The 18,179-nt window shown below is 33.1% G+C and overlaps 1 protein-coding gene across 1 annotated transcript; it reads left to right on the forward strand.

The window, feature by feature from the left end:
• Nucleotides 1-593: 593 nt before the first annotated feature.
• Nucleotides 594-7,418, forward strand: LOC112037937 (zinc finger CCCH domain-containing protein 64). The gene is made up of 10 exons (XM_065771139.1): nucleotides 594-718; nucleotides 804-1,077; nucleotides 2,355-2,482; nucleotides 2,608-2,729; nucleotides 2,955-3,072; nucleotides 3,475-3,923; nucleotides 4,324-4,609; nucleotides 4,858-4,951; nucleotides 5,300-5,445; nucleotides 6,555-7,418. Exons 1-10 carry the CDS (start codon nucleotides 644-646, stop codon nucleotides 6,681-6,683), a joined length of 1,821 nt encoding a protein of 606 aa, XP_065627211.1. The 5' UTR covers nucleotides 594-643; the 3' UTR covers nucleotides 6,684-7,418.
• Nucleotides 7,419-18,179: the final 10,761 nt, after the last annotated feature.

Here is an 18,179-nt window from a genome sequence, read left to right on the forward strand (position 1 = left end):
GAGTGGTTAGAATTCTGAATTAACTTTTTTGTTTTTGTTTTGAGAGAGAGAATTCTGAATTAACTTGAACAATTAAAAAGAACTGAAGTTCAATGATAATCGTATTTTTTTTTTTGTGGTGTGTTATATCTATGGTTTGAACTTTAATTCATTCTCTCCAATACATTGTAAATTAGGCAAATATTTTTCTTAAAACCAATTTAAAATAAAGTTAAATGCAATTTAGTTGCTATTCACTTGTATTTTTTATTTTTTTTATTTTTTATAATCACATGATTTATTTAAAAATCAGGTGATTTGTTTAGATGAATTATACACACAAATAATCAATTCAACTATTACGTGGAATACATTGAAGGAGATTTCTTTAATCCGATTTAGAGGAAAACTTTGCTAGCCCAAGAGATCAACAAAATTTATCTCTTCCACAAACAAATATGGGGCTTTCACAACCAATACACAAGATTAGCAAAAAATTTCTCTTAATCATTCACCCCAAAAGTCCAAGGGTAATAAGGGGCCTGGGCCCGGCCCGGTATGGCCCATTTCCTAGCATTTCAGCCCACGGACTCTTTCATCTTCAACTTCAAGCATCCGATTTCAGAGTTCACAGTCCAGACCCCTCTCTCTCGCCCAAACACACATGGCTCCCCCAAGAATTCTGCTCTGTGGCGACGTTCTCGGCCGCCTCAACCAGCTCTTCAAGCGAGTCTCATCGGTCTCTCTCTATTAGCTATACATGTATCTAGGGTTTATTATTATCTTCCATTCATTTCTCAGTTCACTTTTTTTTCTCTCATCAGGTAAACAAAGCGGCTGGGCCATTCGATGCCCTAATTTGCGTTGGCCAGTTCTTCCCTGACTCGCCGGAGCAGCTCGGCGAGCTAACCGACTACATTGAAGGCCGCTCCCAAGTCCCTCTGCCCACATACTTCATCGGCGACTACGGAATCGGCGCTGCTAAACACCTCTTATCGGCCTCGAAGGACTCGGCGAACCTTGGCTTCAAGATGGACGGTCTCAAGGTTTGCCAAAACTTGTTCTGGTTAAAAGGCAGTGGCAAGTTCAATCTCCATGGTACTCTCCATATTTTCTTTAATGTGTATTTTTGCAATTATCACTGCTCTTATTGTAGTCATTTTAGTAGGTTACTTCAACTTCTTAAATATTTCAATGCCCACTGTACTAGGATTTACTTGTAGCGCAAGCAAACTAATCCTGAGACTAAATGTAGTAACCTAACTTGTAATGTAAGTAAGGGTAAGGAAATCGTAGAAAGGTTTTACTAACATATGCCCTTAGGGCATACATTAAGTAAATCATTTTAGAAGGCTTTTTATGGGAAAATAAAACAGAAACTAACTTTTTATTTTTTTATTTTTTTTATAGCCCTTTCAATTTCCCATAAAAAGATAGATGATTAATGCATGCCCTAACTGAACCCATCATAGGATTGGTACAAAGTTTAGTCTACTCTATAATAAATTTTTGTTCAGGGTTTTATGTTCACGATGTAGGCCGTTAGATTAAACCACATTTATTTCTCTTCCACTTTCCATTTCACTCTCTTCTCTCTCTCATTTATAATTCTAACAAGCTTTGCTGGGTTACAAATTCAATGTTGTAATTTTTATTTTTGTAGTTATATTTTAAAAGGAAAAAAAAAAAAGGATATGGATTATGTGTAAATTAATTAATTTTTTGTTAGAAATGAAGTTATAGACAAAGGCTTCCTTGAAATTGCTTTGAAGGAATCTCCTCTAATCCAATACATAGTGATCAGATCACCAATAGCGTGAATTTAAATTTTTACTCACACGAGTCACTGAGTGATTTAAACAATTCACAATGCTATTACATAAGTCATGTGATTTAAGATTTTGCTAGGTTTGATAAGTTAATAAAGTCTATCAGTCACCATATCACCACACGGTACTGCAACTGTAATGTGGTCAAATTAATCCATATTTTAGCTTTTTTAGGCTAAATATATATATATATATATATTTTTTTTTTCAAAAGTGTTTTTAGCAGCCAAAAAGAATACATGGTAGTTATATTTTAGAGGAAAAAAGAATATGGTATAACATGGAAAATTAATTTGTTTTGATCAGAAATTTAGTTATTGCTTATCAGTTATGATCGAACTAGTCTGGTTAAAAAGGTGTTATATAGCATGACTTAGGATAGAAATGAAAAGCTAATTGCTTTGTGGATTTTTGATAATCTTAATGAAGAAGATTGTCATTTGATGATATGTTTGACTTCCAATTATCAGATTTTTTTTAAACAGATAAATGGTGGCGATTTTTTATTAACTTTATTATTACCTGATCTACTTCACTCATTTATAGGGCTATCTGTGGCGTATTTATCTGGTAGGCATTTTTCTGATGGTCAACAATTTGGAACATACACTCAAGATGATGTGGATGCATTGCGAGCTATAGCCGAGGATCCTGGAATATTTGACTTGTTCCTAACATATCCTTGCCCTGCTATGAATGAAAACCATTCTATGGTTAATTATTTTATACATAATGCTGAGTATTGTGTGCTGGATTTTTAATGTGTGGTCTGTTTAGTTGATTTCCTTAATCGCTTACCACTAATGAATGGCCAAGCGGGGTCACAAACAGAGCATCTACATCTGATCTTCCCCATGGGTTTTTGGATTCTCCTGGAAGTGATTCTACCATAGCAGAGTTAGTAGCAGAGATTAAACCACGGTATGTGATGCTTGGGCATTATTGCATGATTGATCATTGTACGTAAATGTAGAATCAAAATTAGTAGTACTCCACTGCATTGATATTCCTCTTAGGTATGTGTTTCCCAGCATGCTACACATTTTATTAGCTGCTTTCTGGGCTGCATTGGTTGTATTATAATTTTGTGTTTGTATCAAAGGAATGTTATGTTGTTTTTATATTGAAGTTTGTCTTCTGTGGTAGCTATCACATTGCAGGTACTAAAGGTATATTCTATGCTCGTGAACCTTACTCCAATGTTGATGCTGTGCATGTGACTCGCTTCTTGGGTCTTGCTTCTGTTGCCAATAAAGAGAAGCAGGTATGATTTTCTCATCATAATTTTTGAAAGTGTTCATTAATTCTTTTGCCGCCGTAATCTTATTAATTTCAAACTGTTTCTGTTGAGTTTTTCCCACCATTTAAACTCATCAATTTATTTATTTATTTATTCACCTTTGTCAACATAAAGTCTTAATCGACTATCCTTCATTGTTTCATTAATACTGAAATTTTCAACTAAAACTACTTTGGAAAGAGATTGCATTGGACTTGTGTATGGACTAAGTATGATACTCTTCACAGAGATGGCCATCATGTAGCTAAGCACTTGACTACTTCTGAGGACAATTCTAACATCACTTGCATTTATATCTTATGATTTCTAGATACTGCACTACCATACTTTACTCTGAAAAATGTTGGTTTCAAACTTGGTCCACAGAAATTTATTCATGCGATTTCTCCTACTCCAGCATCTACCATGTCAGCTGTTGAGATTAGCACGAAGCCCCTAAACACTACCTTATCTCCATATACATATGCAGACCAAACTGTTCTCGCCAAAGAAGCGACAAAAAGGCCTAGTGATAGTGATGCTGACTCACAATATTGGAGATATGATGTCTCACAAAAACGGCAGAAATATGGAGCTGGAGATGGTGATAGGCTGTGTTTTAAATTTGTATCTTCTGGTTCTTGTCCACGGGGGGACAAATGCAACTTTCAACATGACGAGAATGCAAGGGAACAATCTCTGAGAGGTGTTTGTTTTGATTTTCTTAACAAAGGAAGATGTGAAAGGGGTCCAAATTGCAACTTTAAGCACAGCCTGCAGGATGAAGGTGAGAGTTATTCTCACAAGAAACGAGGATCTGAGAATGCTAGCAACAGGTTGGTCTTTTTGTTTTGTGAAGATGTTTGAGTCATTAGTTTTGTTATAAAACAAAAGTTGATTGGCTTGTTAAACACGCACACACATTATGTGTAGTTAGAGATGTAAAATATGAAGATTGAGGGTTAAGCGAGAAGAACAATGAAGAGAAGTATCGAGAGAGACAGAAAAAAAGGTCATAATCAGTCAAGCCCACAACTTAGCCTATATTTATATTAGGGTTTATAGCATGATTACAAAAATACCCTTATTAACATGCTAATATAAAAAACTAACGAGATCGAACTCTAACATGTGTTATATATATAATATGTGTATGTTCTTTTGATGCCACAGTATTCATTCTTATAAAATGATCAGACTCTTGTATTAACTATCTATTTTGCAACTGAATTACAGGTCAAGGGAGTGCTGGTTTTGTTTGTCAAGCCCGAACATAGAGTCACATCTAATTGTCAGCATAGGAGAGTACTTTTACTGTGCACTGGCTAAAGGCCCGCTTGTTCAAGATCATATACTGATAATACCTGTTGAGCATTTACCCAATACTGTTTTGCTACCACCAGAAACTGAAATTGAGCTTGGTAGGTTCCAGAATAGTCTCAAGAGTTATTATAAGAATCAAGGGAAATCAGTTGTTTTCTTTGAGTGGGTTTCAAAACGTAGTACTCATGCTAATCTTCAGGTAAAATATATATCTTTTGCAAGTTTCTTTATTAGATGCATAATGTGTTACGACCTGGGAATTGCTGACAATCACCTACCCCTTTGTAATTTTTTCATGTATGACAAGCGTCACAAGTCACTCTTGTTGTTTCCACAACTGAAGATTCTAGTTAGGCTGAACCGTAGAATATGAACTTTTTTTTTAAAATAATTTTTTCTCAGTTTTCTTTGGGGGTATTTTACTTATTCCACATGTTCTTTGTGTAGGCTATTCCTGTTCCATCATCCAGAGCAGCTGCTGTTCAAGATATATTTAATTTAGCTGCTGAAAAATTGGGCTTTAAATTTGTGGCCTCGAGAAGTAAGTTTTAATGTTCAAGTGTTTTGTTGTGCCAATTGGCTTATGAATACTGCCCTGGATGCTTCAAATCCCCCATATGCCTGATTTTTCTGCTGCAACCTTGTTTGTGCTGCGCCCCAATATATTGTCTGCAGATGATGTAAATGTTTAATTCTTGCTTTTGTGTGTGTAGATAGATATATAGGTAGTTAGATATACAAAGATAGATATGTCAAATTCCAAAAATTTGCGTTTTCTCATTTTCTGTCTACCCACCCTATCAATTTTACCTTGCCCAACATTGCTGACTTGTATGTGCAAAGTTCTTGGCATTCACTGCATCGTAATTCTGTTGTTCTCTGATTGCAGAGAATGAGAATTCTGATGGAAGAAAAGTGTTGAGGACACAGTTTGATAAGAATTTTAGCTTCTTCTATGTTGAACTCCCTGATGGTACAATATTTTCACATTTGGTTGAGGAAAATGAGAGATTTCCTGCTCAGTTTGGACGTGAGGTAAGCTACCTGCTTTCTATTTTGTGTATTGGTTCAAAATATGCATATTTTTTTCCCTCATATTTTCCTCAAAAGATAGAATTTTCCAATATTTGGAAATTGACTAATAAATTTCAGTATTTTATTTTTGATGTGGATGTTAGTGATTTTCTGTGCACCTCATAATATTCTTGAGCCATACCATTAACTATCCAAGGGCTTTTTTACAACATCTGTCTGGTTTTGGGGTTCTTTCTCATTTTCATTAGTGATATTAACATGAGACGACTAGGATTTGGTTTGTAGCCAACGGCAAACTTTCAATCAAGCTGGATTTAGAGTGGTTTCTAGACACATATATGCACCAAATGACCCATATTTCACCTTTTGTGCTCTGACAGATCGTTTTTAGTCATGACAAAAATGGGGAGAAACCATGCTTGTCTTAAAAGGAAAAAAATCATGAGCATTATGTTGTAAAATTTTGTTATGGCTATTATATTTGTTTTTGATTTTGTTCTTGTCTGGTTTTGTTTTTTGTTTTGTGTGTGTGTGTGTGTGTGTGTTTTTTTTGGTCCAAGCTACTATACAGTCTGGATGTGGTTCTTGGCAAGAATTTATGTTTAAGAAATAATACTAGCACGGAATTGTGTAACTTCTTAGATGTAATGTCAGCTTCAGAATTATTATGTTGTATGACAAGATGCAATCAGATAAGGACAACTGTGTGTCTAATTCCTTACTTTTCACAAACAGCATAGTCATTCCTTACATTGTTGGACATTTTGGGTAATGGTTTTTGTTTAAAGTTATGATTTTAGATTTTCTTTCTAAAATATTTTGGTTTAGTGATCTTAATGAGTAATTTGTTGTTGGCCTCCAATCCAGTGAAGTACAGAATATCACAGCATATCTGTTTTTTGGTTTTTTTTTTTTTTTTTTAAATCTTCTGTTAAATGAAGAGCTAATGTATATCAACATAAATTTATTCTTACTAGAGTTTCTTTGGTCAAAGTGTAAAACCCCTTCTCCCTCCCTTCTCTATCCAAAGTAACAAATCTATTCTCATGGACAATGGAATTGTCATAGGAAATTTTTTGAAATTCTATAGCATGTTGTGTATGTGACAGGTTCTGGCAGGCTTGCTGAACATGGCAGACAGGGCCGATTGGAGGAATTGTTCCCAAAGCAAAGAAGAGGAAACAAAGATGGCAGAAGATTTTAAGAATCAGTTTCAAGAATTTGATCCAAATAAGTGACTTTCCAGTGACAGAAGCCAGAGCTGATATTTTGTCCGATGTAATTCTAGTGTACCTCTAGAGATTATACACCAGTTGTCAAGGATGCTAACCACCATAGAATAATATATGTTGACTTCCTAAGTTTTAGATCACAAGAGGCCATAGATCAATGGGTGATATTGATTTGTCGTTTCAACAGTGCTGTGAGGGTTTTTTGTGGTATCCTAGGTGGAAAAACGCCAGCGTAGATGCACACACCATGCAGTCTCCACTGCTCCCTATAAAGATTGCCAGCCAACTAACTTTCATGTCTTGCAACAAGTGGAATTGAGAGGTACCCTCCTTAACAGAAGATTTTTGAAACTGCTTTTCCTTCAAAATATGTAATGTTTCAAGGTAAAGAAGAGATAAGACCAGTTGATGTGGCCCAAATATCTGTAGTGTGCTGGATGTTATTCACTGGGCTTTTAGTTCGCATTTGGAATTTGGATGTCTACCACATATTTACAAATGCTACCTTTTATCTAATGCCATCTGCAAATTACCAAGTAACTGCCATACTTTGTAACCTGGAAATAGCAATTATTATTATTTTTACATCAATGTTTCCATTGCCTGCATGTATCCAAATAGGTTCTGCCTTTGCTACTGGAGTATGTGCTACTCGGCCCTTTCTCACTTTGTATTCTGTGTAGACTTGTAGATGACATTGATTTCACAATGAAGAGTTCCCCCTTTCCCCCAATTGGTTCATTCAATCTTTTTCAAATCTGTTGCCCTTCCATGTTACATCTAGTTTAATTCATTTAGGGAACATAAAATAGTGTAGTTTTGATTAAAAGTTGTCTTCTTTGTTTGAAGCTGTTGCCCTTACATGTACTTGAATTCACTTAGAGGCTATAAAATAGTGTAATTTTGATTAAATGTTGTTTTCTTTGTTGCAATATGTTTTAACTTTGCCATTGTCCTGGTCTTTTGACTTGTAGATGACCAATTTGCACTATTGCACCACGGGTCCAGGTTTGTCCAGGCCTTTGGGATCTAGCGAAAATGAGAGGGCCCAAGGGTCACCCTCGTAGGGTCCTGGAAATGATAAGGATAATATAATATGTATCTCGTGATAGGTTCCTTGAGACATAGTTTTGGTAGGAGCCAACCTAGCAGCCATGAGGAATATTCATTTAAAGGATGTCTCTTTTTCAGCCTTAACAAAGGCAAACAAAGCAATTTAAGATTTATATTAAAAAAAATAAATAAATAAAAAGATAAAAAGAAGAAGAAGAAGAAGAAGAAGAAGAAAGAAGAAGAAGGCAGATGGCAATGATTGAGTGGAAGTGGTAATTTGCATATTTGCACGTTGTAAAAGTGGTTGGAATAGTCCCATACTTATAGAAGGTTTCTTCCAGGAAAGATAGACCAGTGGTTTTTGTTGTTCTATTAATGAGCAGAGTGTTTGTTACACATACAGGGTTTTATAAGGATTACATTTATCTAATTTTTGGCTAATTAGTAAGGACCAAAGCTAGGAAAAGCTTATTATTTTCATAGGCGTGCCGACATCTTTGGATAGGGTTGCCAAAGAAAGTAATTAAAAAATATATAATTACATTGAGTTAGGAGCTCTTTGATAATTCAGCCCATAAAAAAGGCTCTTTGTCAACATAGGTAAGAATAAAAGGGAAGACTTTTTGTGAAGAAACTTAATTGGATTCTCTAGAAAAAAAAAAGTTGCTGTCTTGTAAGCTTGAAACCTATAATAAGGTCTATGAGATGACCGGTCTTGTTTGAATTTTGGTTTTTGGTAAGAAATAATGTATTCAGCCTAAGAATACCTGACTCAATAAGTTTCAATAATAGAAGGAAGGAATAAGTTGCAAGTGTTCCCCACCAGTTAACAAGTCACAACGCAGACTCATTTGTCTCATATTTTCACATGCTCAACAAAGTTTATCGAATGTGTGGGGTTGGTCCATGTGAGACAAAAATAAGATACTAAATCCAGCTCTTCAAACGGTCCCCCCATATATCTATATCGGGTGCTTATTTTGTTGCCTGCTTGTCTATATCTACATCTTGTTTTCTTCGTTGTCTGATTATATTAAGATGTAAGAATTCAATTCACGGATGGTCTTTCATTGCTGTAATGAACTTCAAAAAAATTGAACTGATACTTCATTGGGAAATAAATTACCTAATGTATTACTATCTGTCAAGTAATTCTCTTTATGGGTATTGAGTGAGTCCCAAAGAATTCCTTCCTTTATTGCTAAGACAAAAATGAATGTAGAGACTAGATGGCCATACGAATTATAGATTAGAAGCGTGAAGATTGGCCATACGAATTTTAGATTAGAAGCGTGAAGATTGGCGTTGTAGGTCATGAAAATTGCATTATTTTGTCTAGGAATGAGCCAACATTGCTGATTACAAGTTTAATAGGAGAGATTATTAGGTCTAACATGAGAATTGCAGAAGTGGTCATTCTGTTCCTTTTAATCAATAAAACACTATTATTTATGCAAATGTAATATCACATAGTAGTTTTTGTTTTTTATTTTTGTGCTGATTAAGAATTTAATTTATATATTTGCATAAATAACATTATTTCATTGGTTGGGAATATCACTTCGGAATGAGCCAACATTGTTGATTTCATTTTTAATAGACATAGTGCATGTCACTGAATTTGGCCTTGAAACCATCATCTTTACGACAGTGCGCAAATTAAGCATTATGTAAATACTGTCGTATTTGTGGTGGAGCACATTAAGCCGTTAACACACCTGTGGCTTCTGCCTAGCTTGATAATTAGCTGACTCATATCTACGTTATAAATTATATTCCTTTGCCCTCTTTTTTTTTTATAAGGAAATCATTATTTATTTAAAGGGTTAATTACACTTTCCCTACTTATGACTAATCTGTTTTCATTTGGCCTACCCCAGATTAAAAACAGGGGCTACATTACTGATGCTTTAGGGGGTTCATTTACCTAAAAAAATATTTATGTATAAAATATTATTTTATTAGTTTAATTTTCCTTTAAAAATACTTTTGCACACCTTGATTTAAATCTTGCATACTCCCAGTTAACTTAATAGGTAAAGTCTCTGATAATTGTATAAGAGATTTTGGGATCAATTCTTGCCTATACAAAAAACTTATTGGTGTCTTGGTTTGATGATAAAGAGTTATCATAAAAAAAAAAATAAAAAAATAAAAAACACAAATCAGTCCATCCCAAAACCAACCAATAACATAAATCACAGATATCTCTCTCTCTCTCTCTCTCTCTCTCTCTCTCTCTCTCTCTCATGAATCTCTCTCTCATGAATCTCTGTTCTATATTTGACTATTGGGATCTCCAACTTTTAGAGTAAATAGTAAGTGTTTGTGAGTTTTATGTGTATCTATTTTTATTATAAATTTATATATTATTTGTACGAGTGTGAGTTTGTGTGCGTTATTTATTTATTTTTGTTATAATGTTATTCGTGTGAATATGTGCATGTATAATATAAGTATAACATAACTTTATATAATTTAATAATTAGAAAATATAAAGGGTTTGTTACATATGTGTGTGTTGTTATCATATTATAACAACATTTTGTTATAAAGTTAGTGATTAAAAAAATAGTAAAGTTAGTGACTCTTCAAACATTTGATTGGTTAAGTAGACACATAGTGTATTGTTTTTTTTTTTTGTTTTTTTTTATTTTTTTAGAAACAAACACACACACACACACACACATACACAAGAGAGAGAGAAAGAGGTTCTAATACATATGCACATCACAACTCCACTTAAAAGTCATGGTAATTTTTAAGGAAGGGTAGGGAACACATAGTGTATTATTTATATATGTATGGATGTGTGTGACTCTTTAGGTTAATAATTAATACAATGCACATGAGTTGAGTTTTGTCATTCAGTTTAAAATATTTTTACAAAGATAATAACAAATAGATAATGACAATTGCATAAGAATACAAAATGTTATACATACTTTTACAAAATAAAATGGTTCACATTGACTATTATACAGCCACCCACCTCGTCACTTTAACTGTTAAAATATTGAAGTTATTTACCTTTTAGGGGGTTAAGTGCATAGCATTAGGGGTGTCAATTCGGGTTAGCGTGTCGAGTTCGTGTCGTGTCGAGGTAAGAGTATTCTACTAAATGGCTCAACCCTAACCTGACCCATTTAATAATCGTGTTATGATCTTTCAACCCTAACCCGATCTGTTAATAAGGCGGGTTGATCTGACCCAACCCATTTGACACGCTTAATAAACGAGTCGTAATGGGTTGACACGAATGTAACACAACCCATTTCAACCTGCATAATATTAAATATAATGTCCATCTAGAAATATTTTTTTTTTACATCCCAAAAGCAGTGCATACACTTCAAGTCTTCAACTTATATTCAAAATAATATAGTTCAACAAAAATATAACATTCATCTAGAAATAAGTGCATAGTTTAACAAAAGAAATGCATACACTTCAACCTAAATTCAAAATAACATAGTTTAACAAAAATAAAAGAATATAGTTCAACAAAATTATAATATCCTTGGAACTCACCAAATGCTAAGTGTCAATATTGAAAGAATTGGAATAAACAGTAGACTAAAGTTTATAGAACAAAAACATTATGTAGAAAAAATTACTGCAAAATTTTGAAACACCAAGAAAATAGTTTTCTTTAATTCTAAAACTCACTAAACACATGAGAGAGAGAGAGAGAGAGAGAGAGAGAGAGTAATAACCAGTTTGAGAATTGGGCATGAGACTATAAGATAGTAGAGTGAGTATTATAGCTGAAATTAAAAAAAAAAAAAGAAAAAAAAAAGATATTTATAAGATGGTTTAGAGATTTAGGGTTTGAAGGATTTAGAGATCTAGGATTTATAAAGTTTCAATTTCCAATTATATTCCTTGTAAGTTTTTATAATTACTCACTTTTCTTTTTAAATTTAAAATATATGTTGGATATAAAAGGTATTTGAAAAATCTAAAATAAAATGAATATTTATTTGTTATACGAGTTAAACGGGTTGTGTTAAGTGGGTCATTTCAGGTTGACATAAATAAATTGGTGTGTCAAACCTGTCTATTGTAGGTTATGTGGGTTGACTCGTCTATGACACATTTCTTATCCTGTCGTATTCGGGTCAACCCATTTATGACCCAAACCCATTAAGGCCAACCCTAACCCGCAAAAACCCGGGTTGGGTTCGTGTCGTGTTCGCGAGTTGGGTCGAACATTGACACCCATACATAGCATCTCACAGAAGGTAGACAAAACAAGCTGGGGGTGTTGGACATAAATCCAAAAAGAATCCAGCAATATTCCACGCTAAGTCTGCCTGCCATCAGCTTCTTATTTTTAAGCTTATTTTTTATGTTCAGTATTTTAAGACCTCAATTTTTTCTTAACATAACCATATTTGGTCCAACTTTTTTTTTGAGAGAGATATTTGTCCAACTTTTAGTAAATAAAAGAAAATAATCCTCAACAAAAAGTTGCTTCCAAACGTAATGTTTGTTTCACTTGAAAATAATATTTTGTCTAAAAATATTTTTAGATGAAAATATTTTATAAAAATAAGTGTTTGGTTGCATTATTAAAATTTGAAAATGCTCTAAAAAAAAATTTCTAATACTTTCCCTCATTTTCTCAACTCTCAAACAAATATATACTAAACAAAAATTTTTACATTCCAAACTAAAAATATAAATTAATAAAAAAAGAAGAGAGAGAGCCAAACGAAGGTCATGGAAAATAGATTTGTTGGGGTTGGTAGTGGTCGTAAAATGGAGATCAACATTGGGGTGATTGTGGTGGTCGCAAAACATGTTTGTTGGAGGGGGTATTGGTGGTGGTTGCAAAACAGAGGCACGATGGGTTAAGAGAGAGAGAGAGAGAGAGAGAGAGTCTTACTTGGGTGAGCAACAACGACTTGATGTGGCAATGACCAATATTGGTGTAATGGTTGGGAGGGTCCTTACAGTTTGATTTAGTCATGGGTGATTGGGTTACTATTAAGGGGAAGGGGGAGTTCTCTTGCTTGAATGTGAAGGACTTTTAGGGTGTAAAATTTTAGGATTGCAAATCAGTTTACACTAAAATGTCTCTTATTTTATGGTCAACTTGAAAAATATATGCAGGTTGACCATCATTTTTGGTCACACTAGACATCGACAATTGGGGAAATTTTTGTTTTTTTTTATTTTTTTTATAGAAACAAACACACATACACATACACATACACAAGAGAGAGAGAAAGAGGTTCTAATACATATGCACATCACAACTCCACTTAAAAGTCATGGTAATTTTTAAGGAAGGGTAGGGAACACATAGTGTATTATTTATATATGTATGGATGTGTGTGACTCTTTAGGTTAATAATTAATACAATGCACATGAGTTGAGTTTTGTCATTCAGTTTAAAATATTTTTACAAAGATAATAACAAATAGATAATGACAATTGCATAAGAATACAAAATGTTATACATACTTTTACAAAATAAAATGGTTCACATTGACTATTATACAGCCACCCACCTCGTCACTTTAACTGTTAAAATATTGAAGTTATTTACCTTTTAGGGGGTTAAGTGCATAGCATCTCACAGAAGGTAGACAAAACAAGCTGGGGGTGTTGGACATAAATCCAAAAAGAATCCAGCAATATTCCACGCTAAGTCTGCCTGCCATCAGCTTCTTATTTTTAAGCTTATTTTTTATGTTCAGTATTTTAAGACCTCAATTTTTTCTTAACATAACCATATTTGGTCCAACTTTTTTTTTGAGAGAGATATTTGTCCAACTTTTAGTAAATAAAAGAAAATAATCCTCAACAAAAAGTTGCTTCCAAACGTAATGTTTGTTTCACTTGAAAATAATATTTTGTCTAAAAATATTTTTAGATGAAAATATTTTATAAAAATAAGTGTTTGGTTGCATTATTAAAATTTGAAAATGCTCTAAAAAAAAATTTCTAATACTTTCCCTCATTTTCTCAACTCTCAAACAAATATATACTAAACAAAAATTTTTACATTCCAAACTAAAAATATAAATTAATAAAAAAAGAAGAGAGAGAGCCAAACGAAGGTCATGGAAAATAGATTTGTTGGGGTTGGTAGTGGTCGTAAAATGGAGATCAACATTGGGGTGATTGTGGTGGTCGCAAAACATGTTTGTTGGAGGGGGTATTGGTGGTGGTTGCAAAACAGAGGCACGATGGGTTAAGAGAGAGAGAGAGAGAGAGAGAGAGTCTTACTTGGGTGAGCAACAACGACTTGATGTGGCAATGACCAATATTGGTGTAATGGTTGGGAGGGTCCTTACAGTTTGATTTAGTCATGGGTGATTGGGTTACTATTAAGGGGAAGGGGGAGTTCTCTTGCTTGAATGTGAAGGACTTTTAGGGTGTAAAATTTTAGGATTGCAAATCAGTTTACACTAAAATGTCTCTTATTTTATGGTCAACTTGAAAAATATATGCAGGTTGACCATCATTTTTGGTCACACTAGACATCGACAATTGGGGAAAATATTTTCTGAAAAAAATTTATAGGTGAAATAAACGCAACCTAAGATAATCGTCACACTTTCATGTTCCATAATCTAGTGAACAGGCTCCTACAATCAGTCACAAATTAATACAAAGGTCCTTGAAGAAAGGGAATGGGTAGTTGTTTTTTTTTTTTTTGATGGGTAGTTGTTAAGTAGTGAAAAGTAGAAAAGAGTACCTCCANTAGGGGCAAGGGCTAAAGTTCAAGTCTCCAGAATAAAGTTCAACACACATATACAATTAGATTAGGCTAGAGTAGAAATTCTATCTAAAAAACCCCTCCCTTAACTATCAAATTATATATATATATATATATATATATAAATATATTATATATATATTATATATATATATATAATATATATTTTTTTTTTTAAACTCATCATTATACTTACTTGGAGGGAGAGAGGGAGGGAGGGAGGCATATATGCTAATACCAAGGAAATGCACCTATTTTGTGGTTATGAAAATCACCAAATCAAAAATTGTATTAGAGGATGATAGAACAACCCCACCCACCCATCCAAATTCTAAAAAAATAAAAATAAAGCCATAAAAAGTCTACTCTTTACTCGGAAGCACGACTATAAAATTAATTTATCGGAGACAAACTTTTTCTAATTTTTCATTATTTAATACTAATCATCCCCTCCTACCAGGGATCTTTGTATTTGTGAACACTTATAGAGCATGTTCACTATATTATAGAATGTGAAAGTGTGACAATTATCTTAGAATGTGTTTAGATGTAGCTTTTTGTTATGACTTGTTTATATTCTAAAAGAGAATATTAGGACATGGGAACACAACTTTAAAATAACTTAGTGGAGGCAATGGCGGAGCCAGGAATTTAGGTCGGGAGCAAGATTAAAAGTAAAAAACTAATCTAAAAAAATTAATCAATATTAATAACAAAATAAATAAACAATTATATGCTAATGTAATTGTCATATAGAATCTAACATAAAATGTAAACTTTAATTTGGTTTTTCACATCTAACTTAATTTACTCAATTGCCCTCGATGATTTTTCATATTTTGAAATTGCTGCATGATTTTTTCACACTCAATAGCTTAAATATATCTTTCTAAATAATCATTCATCCATTGATATCTCATTTGATTGCCTAGTCAATTTTTAATTATGTTCATTGCTGAAAAAGCTCTTTTAATAATAGTTGTTGCAACTGGTAAGATCAATGCCAAGGTCACTAATGAGTAACCCAATGGATATGAAACATCATTTTTCATTTCTACCATCTTTTCAGCAAGCTATCAAATTCGTTTAAGTGCTTAATGCTTTTAAAAACTCAACAAAAAAGTTTAAGGTACAAATCGAAAGAGACTGGTATCAAAAGATTTTTTTTTTTTAAATGTGAGGCATCCTTTACTACTTTATACTATATATTTTTTTATAGAGTCCTATTAGTATTAGTATTAGGTAGTGTAACTCCTTTTTCGTTTGGCAGTACGATCCTCATTTCTTTTCTTTTTTAATCATTATTAGGTCAGCCCCATTCCCCTATGATTCCTATTTCCTTATGGCAGTAGGATTTGTATCTTCTGTACAACTACAACCTAATGTCTTTTGTGTCAGGAGGGAATGTGTAATATATGTACCATATTAGTACTAAAAAAATTTGAAAGTTCGGGGGGGGGGGGGGGGGGTGGGGGGGGGGGCCCCTCCCCCCCCCCCTGTGTGGAGGTACTCTTTTCTACTTTTCACTTTCTGGCCGTCCGTCCCATCAGAGGCCTTATCGGTACTCAAGTGGTTCACTCTGATCAACGTTATCCTGCCAAGGGGTTACCTCCCCATTAATGCGGCCAGGGGGAGTTAGTTGAATGCATTAAATATGAGAATGACAACTTACTTTGAGGTTAGTCTCTCCCCAAAATCACCTTCGTCAGGCCGAGGATAAGGTGGTCCTCGGTGTGGATTGGGAAAAAAGGCTTTCCCTCACCTTGGCCCTGAATAGCCTGTGCTCCTCGGCCTGGGCCTCGGGCCTGCTACATGATGGGCCGAGGCCATCAGGCCCATGGGCCCCACAGCAATGTATTTGAAATAGTGAATCCATAGGTATTTGGAATCAATGTTTTTTTTTATAATAAATAAATAAATAAATAAAACCCCTTAAATTGGACACGTGACACAAAATTAGACAACAATTGGAATCCAATGTAGAATCTAATTGGATTTTCTCTCAGTTTTGGCTTTAATTATATATATAGACTGGTTATTGGCCTGTGCATTGCACAACTGTTTTTGGTATGATCTTTTTTGGTAAATATTATGACTGGAGAACATTTTTTTGAGAAAAAAACTTCTTTCATTTTTATGTAGTGATTTTAAAAAATACAAATGAAGAGTTTTATGTTAAATTTTGTTAATTTTATGAAATACATTTATATAAAATAAAACTCATAAAATGCATAAGATAATTATAAAGGTATAATTCATGACTACACGTGGAAGTTATTGTATTTTTTTAATTTCTATTAGCTAGATCACATTTCTTAAATAAACTGAACAACCATTTCATCACCCCGTTATGCACGTAATGATTGGAATGTTGTTAGTTAGTACATGATTGCTTGATAAACAATAGAGTAAAAATTATTTTAATTCTATTTAAGAAATTTTTTGTGAAATTTTCATTTTCTTGTCCAATTGTTTAATCTAATGGATTTAATTTTTCACATTAGTTTAATTGAATAGTATTGTGTTTATACTTTTTTTTCTTAACTACAATTGATAATTCACAAAATGAGTAAACAACTTATTGAGTATTGCAAAATATATAAATATGAACATTAACATGAGCATGAACATGAAGGGAGATTTCTATTCATTTTCTTGAAGAAAAAATGTACTTACAGAAAATTTCAAACTTTATTAGGTAAAGAAGAATCAAAGTTATAAATAGCAAAATCAATAAACCAAAAATTTTAGGAGCCTAAGAGGAGCCATTACTCATTTAAGTTAGTATTTTCTATAAAATTATCTCATTTTCCTATGTTTAGTAATAATCTTAAATGAGTTGAAAAATAATCTCTTAACTTTCTTTATTTTACTATGAGATAGAATTATTTTCCAAAAAAATTTAGTAGAAAACAATCTCAAAAAATAAAGCCATACTTTTTTTGTTAACCATTTTCATTTGACTTATTTTTTCTGATACTACCAAATACTAGAAGAAAGAAAAAAATTATATTCATATAAGGTTTTCCATCAAAACAATTTTAAAAGTATTTATTATTACTTTTCTTGTAACAGTCGAAACATTAGTACAAATCAAAACATTTGGAAAAGTCTCTGATACAATTGGCGTAAACCACACCATTTTAGTACTATGTCCACAACATTTTAATCTTAAGTGACAAAGTTGTTATGAGTTTTTAATTTGAATTCACCATTTAAATTACTTTTTTGACCACCAGTAATAACAAATAGCAACTTACTACATAAGAGTTGTTATGAAAATATTATGAAAATGTTGTGAATAACAGTTGACTACATTGGATATTCCAATAAAAATCCCATTAACTTTCAACAAGAATGACGACTCTCTTTCTATAATAATTGCAGTTTTCAGTTAAAGGTTGCTGGGCAACAATTTATAGTTTTGGAGTGGGGAAAAAAGTCTACCAATTACATAACTTAAAATCTATAAATTGTGGCATTTATTTATCTTTTTGTAACCGTAGTTTTTAAGATAATTTTTTGATCAGAGGTTTTAAGACTTTGTATAAGCTGTAGACAATTGTAGTCCATGACTCGGTGACCTTTGTTGGTGACTAATATATATATGTATATATATTAGGACCAAGAAGCAGATGTGGATGCTGATTGCTAAACCATAAATATTAGAATATGTTTACGAATACCATACACCAAGGTATCTCATTAGTTTGCG

The sequence above is a fragment of the Quercus suber genome, unplaced genomic scaffold (assembly GCF_002906115.3).
Source record: "Quercus suber isolate HL8 unplaced genomic scaffold, Cork oak 2.0 scaffold_4, whole genome shotgun sequence".
NCBI classification, from domain to species: domain Eukaryota; kingdom Viridiplantae; phylum Streptophyta; class Magnoliopsida; order Fagales; family Fagaceae; genus Quercus; species Quercus suber.

What these genes read in the sequence shown, in the direction of transcription:
- LOC112037937 (XM_065771139.1), top strand. Translation starts at nt 644, where the DNA reads ATGGCTCCCCCAAGAATTCTGCTCTGTGGCGACGTTCTCGGCCGCCTC. An exon ending in GAATATTTGACTTGTTCCTA is followed by an intron (nt 2,483 to 2,607) that starts ACATATCCTTGC and finishes TAATCGCTTACC; the next exon opens with ACTAATGAATGGCCAAGCGG. An exon ending in TTGCCAATAAAGAGAAGCAG is followed by an intron (nt 3,073 to 3,474) that starts GTATGATTTTCT and finishes CTTGGTCCACAG; the next exon opens with AAATTTATTCATGCGATTTC.